At 38.7% G+C, this 13,603-nt stretch overlaps 1 protein-coding gene across 1 annotated transcript; it reads right to left on the bottom strand.

Moving 5' to 3' along the window:
* Positions 1-2,182: 2,182 nt before the first annotated feature.
* On the bottom strand, positions 2,183-12,774 carry rab31 (RAB31, member RAS oncogene family). The gene is made up of 7 exons (XM_083990777.1): positions 12,613-12,774; positions 10,350-10,429; positions 8,818-8,899; positions 7,674-7,745; positions 6,418-6,524; positions 5,292-5,401; positions 2,183-4,246 (listed from the first exon to the last, which is right to left on the bottom strand). The coding sequence occupies exons 1-7, from the start codon at positions 12,646-12,648 to the stop codon at positions 4,149-4,151; spliced, it is 585 nt and encodes a 194-aa protein (XP_083846903.1). The 5' UTR covers positions 12,649-12,774; the 3' UTR covers positions 2,183-4,148.
* Positions 12,775-13,603: the final 829 nt, after the last annotated feature.

Here is a 13,603-nt window from a genome sequence, read left to right as displayed (position 1 = left end):
AGGCTAGATAATTGCTACAACCAGCAATTATCTGCTTTACCAACAGCTCTGACAAAAGCTCTGTAATAATCAATTGTTTAATTATTAACTGGCAACAATAGTAAATGCTCATCAATTATTCCTTGGCACTCAAGTTAACTATTCAAATATTTTAATTTTGTCTGAGTAACTGTCAACAACCACTCAAACTATGAGTTTACCACCCATAAAAAAGGGGGGGGGGAAACTAATCAACTCTTTGTGTATTGATCAATCAACTTATCAGTTCAGCTCTAGAGTACTGGTGTGTCTGGGGAAATAATGAGGCATCCGTCTACAGTGGGGGGTTGCTATAGGACCAAGAGGTTAATCCGAGCATGCTTAGTTCAAGTATGATGGCTGGATTACCGAATAGGGCAAAGTGTGTTACTGCTGGGGGGCCTCACATCCTCAAGGGCCCCAAGGGACCCAAAAGTTTTCTCTATATAATTCGGGTCAGCAGGTTTAATTAAATTTGTCATGAATCAAATTTTTGTTGACTGGCTCGATAGTCAAGCTGAGGCATCGGGGGCCTCTGTTGGTCCAGGGCCAGTTGGTAAACCGGCTCTGGTCTGTGTTTGTTGTTTAAATAGCAACTATGAAGCTATTTTATACACAAGCTAACACGTGGGACTTATTATCTCCTTTCATTTTCACTTTAAATCACATGCTGTCAATAACTGTAAATTATCCTATATTGTTAACACTTCACTGTAAGTCCCTTGTTAACTACATAAAACCCCCATATAAACCCTTAATTAACAGTTTATAACACACTATAACGCTGTAAGTTGATCTAAGGACAATTTATAGGGGTTGTCAATGTACAGATTTAACCAACAATTATAATTAATTCAATTCATATTCATTAGGACATATTCATACAGAGCTGCAATGATTAGTCAAAGGTTGATTTCTGGCATAACCCACCATCAAAGGATGAAATAGGCTACATGTGTTTACATTCATTTACTTGACATGAATTTAAAGAGCCATGAGCACGATTTGCCACATTAGGTAAACATGGTTTCTATTCTTCTCTCCCACACTTTACTATTATTATCTCAGTTTACCCCTCTGAGAAGAGCAAGAGACATGTTGTCAATCAGTTCCGCCAACATTCAACACATTCACTCTTCAAAGGCACACATTATGTTGGACCCACCAGCAAATACTTAAATGATCAACTCTCTGTGTACTTGGCAGAGCCGGATAATACCCGAAAACATATATCATTTGTAACTTTAAGGAGTTGCAAACAAGTACACTGTGTTTACATTACCACAGCTGAGCAGGTCAAACTATAGGATCAGTTTCAGATTCATCTAGATGCCACAAGATACAATTCCTCAAATGAGCACTATAGCGGCTGGCTGTAAAAACCAGTTTTATGATGCTGATGATATAAGTTGTCACCTTTACGAGAAAAACAGAAGAAAAAAAAGAGCTTGTCAACTGTTTATGAAGAGGAATCCTGATGTGTGTTTTCTCAGTTTGAACTATTTATATCCCACTTTACTGTCTTGGACACTGATGTTGTTAAATCCATCTTCGTGACAAGTGTAGACTTCCCCTCTGTAAGCTGCTGAAGGTGTAATCCACTGCAGTGTTGTGAGAGGCACCATGTGGAAAAGACTGTTCTGTAAGTAATATGTGCTATTTGGGGTCATCATGGTGCACATACAGTATCAGTCATAGATTAGTCCAGACTTATGGCTGATACTGAATGTGCAAAAAATAACACTTGATTCAATTTCATTGAATTTGAGACTATCGTGTTAAGTGTTTTCTATTTTGGGAATGAAGCTAAAAGGTAGTGGGAGAATGACACGAGTGAGGTAAGGAAAGTTTAAAATTGAGGCTGTTTTGGGTGTGGTGAATAAAGCAGGGCTTTCTTTTTCACATAATGTGGTTTGCGGTGCGTGGAAGTGAAGGCTCCCGTTACACCATGCAACCAGTTTGTGTCACTTTCCACTGTTTGGGTTTCTGAGGTGTGAAGGTGTGTAAGTGGAAATGCATCAAGTCTTGATGTTTGGCTGTTGAGAGGAACCCTCTGTTTTCACTCATCTCTCTTGTCTCTGTAAACAAATCTAAAAGTATAAAAACATATATTTTTTATCTTTCCTGTGGGGAAGGTAACACAATACTAAGGCACAAATTGGAATAATTACTACTTTATTACATGGATTAATATACAAAAGTTAATCTGGTCTACAGAGTATACAGGGAAGCATGACTAAGGCATACAGTATAAAGTTTGCTGCAGGTAACTGGTAGTTTCAAAGTTGATTGTTATGCGTACAGTTAATCTGTACAGATTTAGACTAGTAATTCATGCATTATTCTAACAGTATGCACTTTTTAGCCATGTCATACATTGGTTTAGAAAAACATAGAAAAAAGGCTCTTCTCTGGTGACACGTAATACTTATCGGCAATGGCAACATGAAACCTCTAATAAAATTGACTTTCTCAGTACGTCATTGTCTCTTGCATGGAGGCAGTGTCAGGCCAGACTCCATTGAAAGATCTGTTTTTTGTTGTTGTTGTTTTTTTATGGGCATCTCTCTAAAATTTGATATGCTGTGCTGTACATTTGGCTCACTGTGCACCTCCTAATTCAGTTTAAGTTAATCACTGCCCCGCAGTCTGGCAGAAGATTGCAGTCATATGGTGGTACAGTATGTGTGCCACAGGACAACCACAGGATTAAAAATAAAGTTGGTTTACATCACAGTCTGGGAGAAATCTACTGTATGTTTTTTTTTTGTCTTTAATGGAGTCTGGTGTGACTTTCCTTACAGAGACCAGTACCTATCAACAAAATTAGACTATAATTGCATTGTAAAATACGCTTCATTAACCCACAGACGTGGATAAAACTGTACATTATTTAACCACGGAAGAACAAGTGTAAACATGTTTTTTCGTCTTGTTTTTTTTTTACACAATTGAAATGTGGAACTAGAATACCGTTAATATAGAAACCATGTTGTCTCACTACTGAAGTTAACTTTCATGTCTGTTTTTGTACTGTACGGATTTTTTTTTTTTGACATTTAAAAAGTCACTCATAACTAATACTGTGTTCAAAGTGCTGTTACCAAATGTCGTAAGTGGTCAATTCCATGTGTACTGCTGCCAAAGAATCAGCAGCAAACTCAATTCATAATCTCATTTTACACAACTGGGCTGAGGACCATGCAGCTTAGAGCTCGGTCAGTACGGTTTTTAGAAATGTAACAGCTGGAGACATGTTCAGAGTGAAATACATGCAGGTCTTTTCTCTTCTAATAGTTATGAATGAAACTCTCTCAGGTAAAAAAAAAAATACCTCTCATGTTTGGCAGTCATATCATATACAGCCATTCCCTGTAGTGAAATCTCAGACAATACATTTCAGCATGTAGAAAACATCTTCAACAAATCACTATGTAAACAACTCTAGTATTGGTCACAGTGTTTCAACAGGGGGGAGGTTATTATACCGTAATTATAATTTTAGGCCTCTTAGCTGTTGGTTCTGCAGCATTACAGTTAAACCCTTTTGCCTTATGCAGCAAACGTGTGTGCGAAAACACATGACGCAGTGGAATGTAAAGCTGCAGCTCTACTGTACAACTGAATGCTTGTCTAAGCTGCGATCTTAACAACCTTTCTTTCAAATATTCAAGAAATTCAATAGTGACGTGTACGTGAACACAAAAGCTCCAGAGGGAAAAGGGTACTCTTGATAAATATGATTATTAAAAAAAACCTGAAGAGCCGCAGCAGTGCAATGAAAATCTACAGAGCAGGCGACTCTTAACAGTGAAAATGTAATTGCATCTAGATCCAAATTTCTTATTAATTTGTGCTTGATTTCAAAGTTACTTTAGATAGTGGGAGGAAACTGCCTTTTCAAACTGCTACAATTAAATGAAAGGAGCGTCCACTGACCCATATAATATTGTTGGCAGTTTTTTTTTGTCTGTTTCATGTTGCAGGTAAACCACATGTGCAAGCTGACATCTGTCTGTCCACTGTCTTGTCTTTCCCTGCAGGAAGACACTGTGTGCATTGTGGACTGTGTGCTGTGCTGGTCGGGTCCCTGCTGCTGGAGGAAGTCATCTCATCTGCCTCCGTTGGTACTAGCAGCATCTCCTGGTGGTCAGAGGCGGCTGCCGGGTCAGTTTAAAGGACTCGTTGCTGTCGACCTCGGGATTTTCAAGGGGCGGGATCTGTTTACCTAAACACACGCAGACACACACAGCACAGGGTCGTTTACAAAGCAGCTAATAGTAATTGGTAAAAGGATTTATTCTATCCCTTAGTTATTTGGCAGTGCATCGCCATGACAACCAATACAATCATCCAGAAAACAAAATAAGACTAGCTCAAAGCCTAGTAAAGAGCTGCTGGACCATTTATAGTGAATGTGTTAAAGTGGGGAAGTGGTAAAAAAACAAAACAACTGATGTCACTGTGTCCTATTTGAATCCTTCCTGGTGTTAACCACTTTCAGATTTATTTCTTTTTTAATACGTTTGCCTCTCTCCTGCTCTCTGTGCTCACACGTGCACTTATTTTTTAAACAGCCGGATTTGCAATTAAGCTCATTTTTATGTTTCCCTGTTTCTTTTGTCAGACACCAGAACAAGATTCAAACAGAGACCAAAGCACAGCTCTTAAAGAAACCTGTTAATTTACAAGCTGCTGCTGCTAAAATCCTGATTTTCTAACTACAACATGGCTTGACACACTAAAACTCTCCGCCTCCACTCAACTGGGGGCTTAAATTGTGTACAGTGTTATGTGATCAAAGGGAATCAATATCACAAAGTCATTTAACTTTTATGTTGAAAAAACCTCAATGATTAATCCAGACAGAGCTCATTTGCATATCCTAAAACATGTGTAGAGGGGAGCACTTTCAATAGTGGCCCTGCATTACAAACTGTGAGTGGAGCTGACACTAAGGAGGAGAGGAAACACACTGCTGAGTTGCATTAGGGGAAAAGTGGGATCCAGCACTTTTAGGGCTTGACCCTAAGTAGAAGCAGAAGTGAGGACATGTTTCTGCATCGTATGCTAATCTTTTTTTAATCTGTCTCTAAAGGTTCCCCCATATCATAAAAGTCAGTTTATTACTTATTTAAAAATTGCCACTCTAGCCACTCTTGAGAGTAAACATGCCCGTTCCTCCAGTAGCACAGACTTCTCTCTTTTCTCTCAATCAATACGCTCACTGACACAAATTATATATAGGCACAACGTAAAAGCATGAAACCTACTGATTTTCTGAAAGAGCTCCTCGACGTTGACAGCATTCCTGGCACTAGTCTCGATGAAAATAGCTGCAATTGATTCAGCAAACTCCTTGGCTTCCTTCATAGGAACTTCCCTGTGGAAGAGAAGGACACCAACGTTAGTGTGGAGTCCACAGCTAAAGGTCCTGTGGAAAATCTGAATTCTCATCAATGACTTTCGCTTCGTCTATCTCTAACTAGTTTACTCTGGACGAATGCTGGAGGAGAAAGAAGAAGAAGGAGGAGGAAGAAGAGGAGGAGTCAAGGTGTTTCTGAATAGATGAAACAAAAAATAGTGCTACTCCTGCCACTGCATGGCAATTCATGAAGCGTCTTGACGTTATCGTTACACTCTCCTGTCTTTGATATTAGTGTCATATGTCATGAAAGATACAAATAAGAGCCTGTGTACAAATCCACAGCAGTGCTTCAGATTGAACTCACTGGGAATTTACGGAGGCCAGGAGGGACAATAGTCAAATATTGCAAAGGAAGAAATTATACTTTTTTTAAAAAAAGATAGAGGAAAACAGTGAGGTGCATGACTTTTATCAGTGTTAAATTAGATACGATGTGCTGGAGTCAAGAGTTTGCAACAGAACTAAAAAGAAATGTGGCTTAAAATAAAAAAAAACAATATGATATATAATATAAAATTATGCATGTTTTTGCATGTCGTATAATTTAACAGTTCCAGTTTTGTTTGTTCTGACCCGGTTTTTTAACATGTTTTATCGATATTGAGTAAAAATAAACAAAAAACTAATTTTCAGTACAGTAGTAGTGTGTACAGGATAAATCACTGCTAAAGACTGTTACAGTGCACAGCATTAGTCTGTTCCCGTGGTCTTCCTATGGTCTCATTCATGAGCTACATAACAGGTATAGCAAGAAGGAGGCTTCATTGTTTTGTTCACAACAGTGAGCCTTTGTTATGAACAAACACACAGGCGCTTCATTCACTAAACCTAAATGTGTTTGTGTGTTGCCTGGGGCGCCTTAAAGCAGGTGATGCAGTAGGTGGGGTGTGTGTTGTGTTGTTTGAGTCTACTGTATTTAGTGTTAAATTTCCCCCTTTAGTGTCGCCAGCCTGAGAAAGAAAGCAACCCACCTGATGTCTCCTAAATCATTCTTGTTTCCTGCTATGGCTACAACAATGTCCTCTGGACCGTGCTCCTTCAGCTCCTTCACCCACTTCTTCAGTGTCTGGAAAGAGTCCTGAACAGCAAGAACACACACACACACACACACACACACATCATGGTCAACTGTGGGAGAGGTACTTTGTGGGAATGTGCCCCACATTTTCTTCGAGTGGTGTCACATATTCATTTCATTAGATGGGAGGTTTTTTTTTTTTTTTAGCCAAGTTTCCATTAACCGACCAGGAAAGAATGACATTTGTAGTCATGGAAGCAAAGCGTCCTGGACTGATGGAAAAGTAATTGAATTTTACATCAAGCTCTTTGTGTCAAACCGGCTTCTTCAGTTACACACACATTTCTAACACATCAGGAAGTTGGTGAACACATCAGTGGCTCCACTGGTGCAGTCGGCAGTGAAGGGGCCTTGTGGACTTTAAAGGAATGGTTCAACATTTTGGCAAATTGGCCCATTGCAATAATCCCTATAGTTTTAGGAGTAGGTTTGTTACCTTTAATTGTTGGTGCAAGCTATTTTTAGAACGGCGGAGCAGAGCCGCGAGCTGCTCAGAGCTACGCTACGGAGGCTAATGGGATTTCTTGGTTTCCCTCATCAAACTCATCAAATACACAATCCAACAACTCCACAACGCTCTGGTGGACAAGTTGTGACCTGCACATTCACCACGCTATGAGATAATAACAGAACGTTACCAGACAGAGTTGTTTTAGAGGTAAATTCATGCAAAACGCTGATGCGCGTTCCCGTCGGGGGCAGTTTTTCGGCAAGCAGTCTCTGCATTTACCTCTAAAACAACTCCATCTCGTAATGTTCCGTTATTATCTCATAGTGTGGTGAATGTGCAGGTCACAACTTGTCCACGAGAGCGTTTTGGAGTTGTTGGGTTGTGTATTTGATGATACAGATAAGAGCCTGTGTACAAGTCCACAGCTGTGCTTCAGATTTAACTCACTGGGAATTGGGATTGTGTATTTGATGAGTTTGATGAGGGAAACCAAGAAATCCCATTAGCCTCGGTAGTGTAGTTCTGAGCAGCTCACGGCTCTGCTCCGCCGTTCTAAAAATAGCTTGCACCGACAATTAAAGGTAACGAACCTACTCCTAAAACTATAGGGATTATGGCAATGGGCCAATTTTCCAAAATGTTGAACTATCCCTTTAATCAAGATGATGACAGATGATGACTGGTGGTGTTATTCTTACCAGTTTAGTTATGTCATAGACAATGACAGCAGCAGCCGATCCTCTGTAGTACATAGGAGCTAATGAGTGAAACTGAAAAAAGAGAGAGAGCACATTTTAACACCACATCTCACTTCCATGGCAGAGTCATGTCACACAGCAGCATCGGCCCAGATACAACAATTCAAAACCTTTATAAATAAACCACTCCAACATGTGAAACTGACTCAAAACAGTTTTGTACTTTGAGTATACTGTGCCCATACATTAGTCACTAAACATCTTAAAGTCACTCTGCAGGTTGCTCCACAGATTTATCCTGTCCCATGGTCAGTGCATATAAATACTAACATAAAAATTGTATGAACTCTTCCTGTTCCTCTAACATAATTTTATCATAAATGTAATTTCTATGATTATGACCTGTATTTTCACTACTCTGTATATTTAGACTCTTTTGCACCTGAACAAATCCCCTTTATATGAAAAAGGTAGTTGACAATAAATCAGATACTGACTCTGAAAACAAACTGTGGTTAAGTCCGTTAAACCAGACACATAAATGAATATGTTAGTTAAGACATGACTAGTTTGGAGAACTGTGCCCCTGTTACAGAGTTTTCCCACCAGAGGGCGCTACCAGCGGTCAAAACCTACACAGCTCCTTTACTCTGCATCCTGTCAGAGATCATAATAACATCATCTTTGTTAATGACCAGCTGTGACATCATTCCTTAAAATATACCCGACAGATAAAGACAACATCGAACGCTGGTAACGGAGGTTTCAAGGTATTATTTTCACACACAGGCAGGAAATACTTGCACCAGTTTTTTCCATGCAGTAAGCAAGTCTGGCAAGCCTCAACCACACACACACACACACATACACCAACCAACCAACCCCCTCCTTCCAATGAATCACTATGAAGACACCAGTCCCATGACCTTTGAACCCATGTGATTCATCCTGTTTCACGCCTAATAATAACTCCTTGTCATGAGGACCCCCTGACAGTGAAGCGATTGTGTCACTGCGAGCTTCCTGATGCAAAATGCAACGGAAAATTAACTTTTTAAAAAACTTTTAAGAAACGTGATTCAGAGAGTCACGTGCGTAAACTTAAAGCTCCGTAGTAAGTAAACGAAGAGTCACTGTCACTCACCCGTTCCTGTCCGGCTGTATCCCAGATCAGAAATTTGTGTAATTCATTTCCACACGGCACTGTCTTGGTCAGGAACGACGCTCTGTGGATGATATACGTAATGCATTTCAGTTTGGTTTTTTTTGTCTGTAAGCATGTTTTTCTTTCAATGGCACAGGAAACAAGTCTGTGCAGGTCAGCAGGAGACCTGTAACCCTGAGAACAAAGAGGTTCAATCCTGCTGCACTGCACGTGGACTCAAACACACGTCACTGACCATTAAAACTTAAGACTGAAGGCGTCACATTTGTATTCATCTTCAGTCTCTGCTGCATTATGTCACATTATCTCTGAGGAATCTGTTTGCAGGTATGTTTCACATTTTGTCACTCAAACGAACATCCTTTGAATTTTCAAGCTTGTGCAGTAAACTCATGTGTGTTTTACTACATGTCTACGTTTTGTATAACACTGCTCCCTACAGGCCAGGTACTGGAGTCTTGCTTGTACAGTATTGACCCAGAGGACGTTAAAGAGAAAAGTGTAGGATTTCACTCATTGTAAAGGTCACTATTATAATTAAAGAGAGAGAGAAAAAAAATACTTAGATACGATTCTATTGAAAAATATGCAATGGTTTGGGCTAAATTAAACTAACACATATTCTTTTTTCTCTCCAGTCAATTGAGGGGATTTTTTCTGACATTTGACTTAATATACTTCTCTCCATGAAGCAAACCGATAAATTGATTAAAGGCTCTCAATGTGGCGTTTAAGTCTGACAGACAGATTTATCAAATGGCTATAATCAGTCGTGGTAGGTCTAGCAGTATCCCTGACTTCACTGGTATAATATATAATTTAATCTGACACAAAAGTTCACTGGCAGATTCTGATTTCAGCCGTTTCTTGATATCATGAGTAGTTTTTTTTTTTTTTTTTTTTTACATATGGACAGTAAGGACATGTCCCTGCTAATATCTGACTGAACTTATTCACATTATTTTGAAATGAAGACATCAGATGATTTGAATGCGTCCTCACAGAGATCTACACGTCAGAGACATTTCATGTTTATCAGAAAAGAGAATACTTTGATTTAATTCTCATGTCATTTATGTTATTTTTTTGTTTTTGTTTTTCTAATCAGAAAATGAAGTAATTTCTTTATGGGCATCAAATCAGTGCTATTTGATGAAATCCTCAGCCCTGGGCATCGATGGCCGTAACACTGGTAGGCCCACTGAAACCAAAATTGTTGATGTCAGACTCCAAAGTTTGTTAGTCTTTTCCATTAACAAGTAATTTCCTTGTTAATATCTGTGATGTAAACACATTTTCTATAAACAATTGGCTGACAGCATTAAACTGTCCTCTTTGTTTGGGAGGGTTTGGATGTTTTGTCCCTGCCAACGTTGAGATCAAACCTACTCTCTTCTTTGATATCAGACCTTGCTTATTGTCTAATTGTGGTGCTTTAAAAAGTCTTGAACAAATATAGTTAATTCCCTGCTGGCTTGGTCTTTCATGGTTTGGTACTGCGATGTTCTTACCCTATTGTGGGACTAATGTTGTGGTCAAAATGATCCTGAACGAACCGGCAGACAATACTGGATTTTCCAACCCCAGTGTCCTGAAAACAAAAGGGTTACACATCATTCACAGCACTCTAAAACAAACACTTTAACAGAGCCAGTGCTCACCATTGAACACTCCTGATTATCTGGTCACATGCCTTCCTCATCAGATAGGTTCCAGCTAGTCCATGAATCCTGCAACTAACCCATAGTATTCATAGTGGATATAATCTATTTGTTCAAGACAACATAGTATATCAATCACTGACAAAACAAGTTAATCAACTAAAACAGGTTAACAGCCACGGCCTTTTTATTTTTTGATCAGTTTGGGTTTGTCCTGAGATAACACACATACAATACATGACACATGACAATCACTGACATGGGCATTTTCATTATCAGCACAGTCCAAAATGCAATAGTTCCTTATTATTGATTATACCTAATCTATCAACAGAACTCTGACAATATCTCAGTCAGTTTTTTTAAATTCTGGATTCATGTGCTTGTAGAATAACACGCCTCTGAATGAATAAACTGTGTACTGTATGTGATGTCAACACTCTCACTTGTCAGTACGAATAATTCACTGGATAAATGTGTCCTGTTGCTCTTTGAAGTTACTATTTAAAGTTAGTACCATATACATTGGGCCCTGGACTATTATTGTACCGGTAACCTTATATTGTTTCACCTTCACTTTATGTTTGCAGCATGATCATATGATCCAGGAATGAATGACAGCTCTCATTCCTTTTTGATAAAGCATAGGAGTTAGGGATCTGAGAATGTCAACACAATAAAAAATCTATCCTTTCTTTGGCTTTAAATCAGGCTAACTTTTACTTGTATAATTGCTTTTGTTTTATTGCCTATCACTCTCTTTCATTGCCTTTTGATCATTCTTGATAAATATTGTTTTATATTGTTTTGTTCAAGTGCTTTGAGATGCTTTTTTTTGTATGAAAGATGCTATATGTCGGAGCTATTTGTTACTTTTGTATTATTTAATCACTTATTATTTAGTTATTTTTTGTGGTTTAGTTTTGGGAAATACACCTTTAGTTGTTTATGATATTTAGTATTGATTAAGTTTATTTTGGTACTTAACCATGCTGCTTTTATTTTGAAGGTACTGGGTAGCTGGAGCGCACCGGGTGAGTTTACATATAGGGGTTGGCAGACGCAGGTGAGCTAGGCACCTGGGAGGGCAGATGGTTTTTTACCAGGGCAAGAGAGGCGGCAAAGGGCTATTGTTCTTTGTTTGTTTGTTTGCCAATGGAGAATAAACCCAAGAAACTTTCATTTTTTGCCTGGACAATGGACTTTGTTTATCCTGCGTAAATTCACTCCCTAGGTGTCTCAGTGGCCGTTTGATTTGATTTAGTTTCATTATAGTTTTGATATTTTTAAGTTTTTTGATTATTGACACCGAGGACAAATAGCCAATACACTATATAAATTAAGTTATTATTATGGCTCAGGCCAGTACAAGCATACATTTACACACAGATTGAGAGATGAGTAACAAAAGATGGGTTTTAGACAGTAACATGGGCTGTTAATATGTGTTGGTGAGCATGTCAGCAGTGCACAGGCCTGGTAAAACGTAACCAAAAGGCTTTTTTTCCAAGTTGCCAGTTCCGCTTCACTGTCATTTATTAATAAAAGTGCCAGTTAACTGCAACGTAGACGTCTCTTGTCACCGTCTAAACACAGAAGAGACCGACCGTGTTTTGCTAACGCAGCAGGAAACTAACGGCTGACTTGCAGCGGTTGGTCTGACGATGACGTAATAGATGATAGAATGTTACAACCGTTAAAATGAATTCAGGGAGAAAAACAACAACAACACAACACAACACACACAACAAAAACCAAAGGGTCAGTCGGTTTTAAAGGTGGACACATTAGACGCAGACGATGAGAAAAACAAAGCTTAAACCGACTGCTGCTGCTGCTGCTGCGCCCACCGGGTCGCTGTTGAGTTTTCAGCCAACAAACTAGCACATCAACATTTTAGTTAACATTTCCAAGTTTTCCAACAACAAACAACACGGTGAAGTAACGTTAAAAGGCTTGACTGAAACATACGTGACGTTGACAGCGTCGGTTAGAGACGTTAACTTCTACTAACGTCAAAATGTTATCGGTTAATTGGTTACACTCGCAGCAGCAACAGACTAAAGGAATTTTACCCCAAAATGGATCAACAGTAAAAACATCCGCAACTTACCCCTAAAAGACAAACTTTGAGCTCCCTTATAGCCATGGTGAGTTTTTTTTAAATCATTATTTGTCAATGATTCAGTCAGTGTCTTTGTCTCGTCATGCTTGAAACTCTGATTTTTTTTCCTCCCCTCTCTTCTTGGATAGAGGAGAAACCAAACCCAGCCCCTCAAACGGACACACTGACCATCTTTTCTAAACGCCAGTCAAACGCTTTCACTGGAAAAACACAACATCCGGCGACGACTTTCAAAATAAAAGTCGAATTCGCATGGACATTGTACTTTACATGCTACTTCATTTGTTTTTGGAAAATAAAGATCTATCTGTAATTTCCCAGCTTGGGATCAATAAAGTCTATCTATCTATCTATCTATCTATCTATCTATCTATCTATCTATCTATCTATCTATCTATCTATCTATCTATCTATCTATTCCAGTTTTTGTTTACAAATTGCACACCTTATAATCCTGTACACTCCCATACACCATCCCATTTGTGCAACTGTTTCTTTTCTGCCTAACTATCAACACTGTGTATGGTTTTTATTCTATTCTTGTAAATGACCGTATGTAGCCTACTATTGAAATAAATTGGCACCTAACTGTACAGAGTGTATCTCTCTCTTTGTGTTTTTATATTTATAATTGTTTGTTTTGTATTGTTTTATATTTCTATATTTGCATTTTTGTCTACTTTTCTTTCCCTTTCTTTCTTTTTTTCATCTTGTATGCTACAATGCTACTGTAACAACCAAATTTCCGGTGTGGGACAACAAACAAGCAGTCTTATGTCTTCAGCAGAGCAGTTACTAGATAAAAGTTATGTTTAGTTGATATTCAGTTAATTCCGTCATGCAAAAACACATTATACCCCCACATATCTGGTAACTGTAATTGTAAAATAAATTGTTTGCAGTAAAAAGTGCAACACTTCCTCCTGAAAAGCAGTAGAGTAGCCTAAAAGTAACATTATGATACTGCTGAAGTATTTGT

This window comes from Trachurus trachurus, assembly GCF_905171665.1.
Source record: "Trachurus trachurus genome assembly, chromosome: 17".
NCBI classification, from domain to species: domain Eukaryota; kingdom Metazoa; phylum Chordata; class Actinopteri; order Carangiformes; family Carangidae; genus Trachurus; species Trachurus trachurus.
Note: the sequence above shows the minus strand (reverse complement) of the source record. Positions and strands in the feature narration are given on the sequence as shown.

Bases quoted from the DNA above. Each gene is read 5' to 3' on its own strand.
- rab31 (XM_083990777.1), bottom strand. From the start codon at position 12,648: ATGGCTATAAGGGAGCTCAAAGTTTGTCTTTTAGGG. The intron at 7,746-8,817 runs GTGAGTGACAGT...CTCTTTTTTCAG, and splicing joins ATACAGCCGGACAGGAACGG to TTTCACTCATTAGCTCCTAT. The intron at 6,525-7,673 runs GTAAGAATAACA...CTTGCTGTTCAG, and splicing joins TCTATGACATAACTAAACTG to GACTCTTTCCAGACACTGAA.